Below are 2420 nucleotides of genomic sequence, written 5' to 3' on the forward strand. Positions count from 1 at the left end.
TTTTTATGAGTGAGATTCTTTCGACAAACTTTTTTCCAGCCTCATGAGGATTCAAATTTGAAATAATCTTCTGTCAATATCGGTGTGCGTTCAGATAGCGCATCCAGAGTTTGTTCAGTTATCAGATCATCCCAAACATATCTGATGTTTTCTCCTTTGAGCATCTGCAGCCCCTTCTACTTTATGAGGGATAAGGAGTTCTTATTAAGCATCATCAGATAAAATATGGTATTTAATTTATAGATACTGTACTGTTGTGAAAGTTCAAGAGATTGTAATAACAAAGTCCGGTCAGAACTCAGAACAGATAAATGAACTTCTTTAAATTAACCATATATACCCTCTATTCCCATTTCTCCTCCATTGACAATGGGTAGACTTTGATCTTCGATGTTTGGAATTCCTTTGGTTCACATGACTAGCTGTCATTCTCAGACATGCTAGTGCTGGGAAGAGACCAATAACTCACCTCGTTTCCAGCAGTTCTAGTTCTCGAGGACCTGAATCAATCTCACCAAGATATTGGCTATTCAGATCAAGAGCTTTTGATAGTTTAATCTTTTTGGAGTTCGTATCAGCATTGTCATGGTGGAGGTGTCTCTTGCTTGAGGGTTCCTCAGCACAGGTGGCGTCAGATACAGTGCTGCCACTTGTTTTATCACCCAGAGCAAGATTGTTGAGGCAGGGCTTTCTCAACCCGTTTTTGTTCCAATCAAGCTCCATTGATAGAAGCTTTGAGGAGGGGTTCATCTGTTGTTTCTCATCCTTCCTTTCTGGGCTCCCAGAAGATGTTAAGCAGCTCTCCATAGAGCAATCTGTGTTCTGAGCATGACCAAGAACTGACCTACCTCTTCCCTGTTGCTGTAAGCCCAAGTTGGATAAATCTGCTACCCGAGAGAAAGAAGAGTCCGGGCAATCAGGATTCACCATTGAGACCAACTCGGAGAGTTCTGCTTTGGCAGCTTCAAGCCCCACGGAGGACGAACTGTAGGCAGCAAGTGTTTCCTGAGCTTTCTTCAGTACTGACTGTAAATATTTTCCTTGGGCTTCAATTCGTAGCTGCAAGTGTCTTTGCACCTGATTAAGAGAAAAAATGAGGAACCAATATGACCAACGAAAGGAATCTTAAAAGGCCAAATTATCTGGGCATTCCTTACTTCGATTTGTTCATGGAGTTTCTTCTGCACTTCCATTTGCAGTTGCAGGGCTTTTGCAATTTCCAAACCTCTGAATAACAAGAACTCCCTCATCAGTAAAGCATTTGTATTCTATTCATTAAATGAGCTTCACGGTAGAAATGAACGAAAGGTTTGTATCGTACTCGTTAACATTGGTTCGGATTCTGGCGGGGCTTTCATTGTTAACCTGAGCACTTGTAACCTCAATAGTTCTGTAATCTGCTATTGTGCAATCTTCTATAGAAACCGATCAATACCCAGAAGAAGGGTGGTAAAGCCAAGCATAAATTTCTTCTCTAAACCAATAATCTCACCTTCTTTCTTGTTGTCGCCATGGGCTTCTGACGGCTGATTCTTTCCCAGTCTATATTTCTGCATCGAACAACAATAGGATGAAAACAAAGTGTAGTTTTAAACTCGTGTTCATCTGGTTGTTCCACCATTAAACTAGCAATCTTAGAACCGAGTCTACCTGCAAATGGCTCTTTAGGTGGTACAACGTCAGTCCAGGGATTCCCATCATCCTCATCACGGTTTTCGGTGTTGCTTCTATGAAGATGAAGAAGTGATAAACAAGTACCATAGTCTGTTACAGAAGAAAAGAGATGCAGAATAGACTACAGAAGAAATCAAACCAGTAGCAGATATTCTTACTGTCTGGGCCCCCTAGCTGAGAAACTGCATCCACAAAGCGCTGGTGAAGTTCTGAAGTCCATTTCAGCCTGGGTTTGGCGTCGGAAGACAGAACCAAACCCAAGTCCCTCTGTCCGTGAACTAGAGCCCCTCTGTTCTCTACCTGATTATTCATTATCCTCTGCAACCCGATTTAAGTTAGATACAAGACTCGCTTGAGACGAAGTGAGCAATTCATCAAACATGAAAAGCCGAGATGTTTGTCCTTGAATCGCACCTTGCGCTTCACAACACACGAGCAGTTGCCCTCTTTATATTTGGGGCTGGGCTTTGCTCCCCCATATCCGAAAACGGAGGTGGGTTATGCTGAAGAGAATATATGCATGAGCTGTGGTTTTTACTTTCTCCGTCTCCCACCCTCCATGTCAAATTTTCTTCATTTAAAATTTTTTCTTCCCCTTCTATGACTTGAAAGGGAGAGAATCTGTGATGCAAGAAACAGAGAAAGCAAGCGCAGTTCAATCTAGTCTCAAAAGGAGAGAAAAGAGAAAAAGTTTAGGAATTGTTTTCTTGCTGTTTTCCCACTTCTTGCTCTTGCTCTTTGCTTGG

General features: G+C 42.0%; 1 protein-coding gene across 2 annotated transcripts; it reads right to left on the reverse strand.

Moving 5' to 3' along the window:
• Window positions 1–241: 241 nt before the first annotated feature.
• LOC137941713 (myb family transcription factor PHL8-like) lies at window positions 242–2164 on the reverse strand. 2 transcript variants are annotated; one of them, XM_068787247.1, is made up of 7 exons: window positions 2089–2164; window positions 1833–1992; window positions 1651–1727; window positions 1493–1550; window positions 1322–1415; window positions 1158–1227; window positions 242–1077 (listed from the first exon to the last, which is right to left on the reverse strand). In XM_068787247.1, the coding sequence occupies exons 2-7, from the start codon at window positions 1984–1986 to the stop codon at window positions 466–468; spliced, it is 1065 nt and encodes a 354-aa protein (XP_068643348.1). In that variant the 5' UTR covers window positions 1987–1992; window positions 2089–2164; the 3' UTR covers window positions 242–465. The 2 variants fall into 2 exon arrangements, with proteins under 2 accessions (XP_068643348.1, XP_068643349.1); XM_068787248.1 differs by having other exon boundaries at window positions 1322–1397; window positions 1833–2157.
• Between the last annotated feature and the right edge of the window lie 256 nt (window positions 2165–2420).

The sequence above is a fragment of the Aristolochia californica genome, unplaced genomic scaffold (genome assembly GCF_029961685.1).
Source record: "Aristolochia californica isolate CCGP_79_NKW_82.1479 unplaced genomic scaffold, dmAriCali1.0.hap1 SCAF_9, whole genome shotgun sequence".
NCBI classification, from domain to species: Eukaryota; Viridiplantae; Streptophyta; class Magnoliopsida; order Piperales; family Aristolochiaceae; genus Aristolochia; species Aristolochia californica.

What these genes read in the sequence shown, in the direction of transcription:
- LOC137941713 (XM_068787247.1), bottom strand. Translation starts at nt 1,986, where the DNA reads ATGAATAATCAGGTAGAGAACAGAGGGGCTCTAGTTCACGGACAGAGG. An exon ending in ATCCGAACCAATGTTAACGA is followed by an intron (nt 1,228 to 1,321) that starts GTACGATACAAA and finishes CTTGTTATTCAG; the next exon opens with AGGTTTGGAAATTGCAAAAG. An exon ending in AACTCCATGAACAAATCGAA is followed by an intron (nt 1,078 to 1,157) that starts GTAAGGAATGCC and finishes TCTCTTAATCAG; the next exon opens with GTGCAAAGACACTTGCAGCT.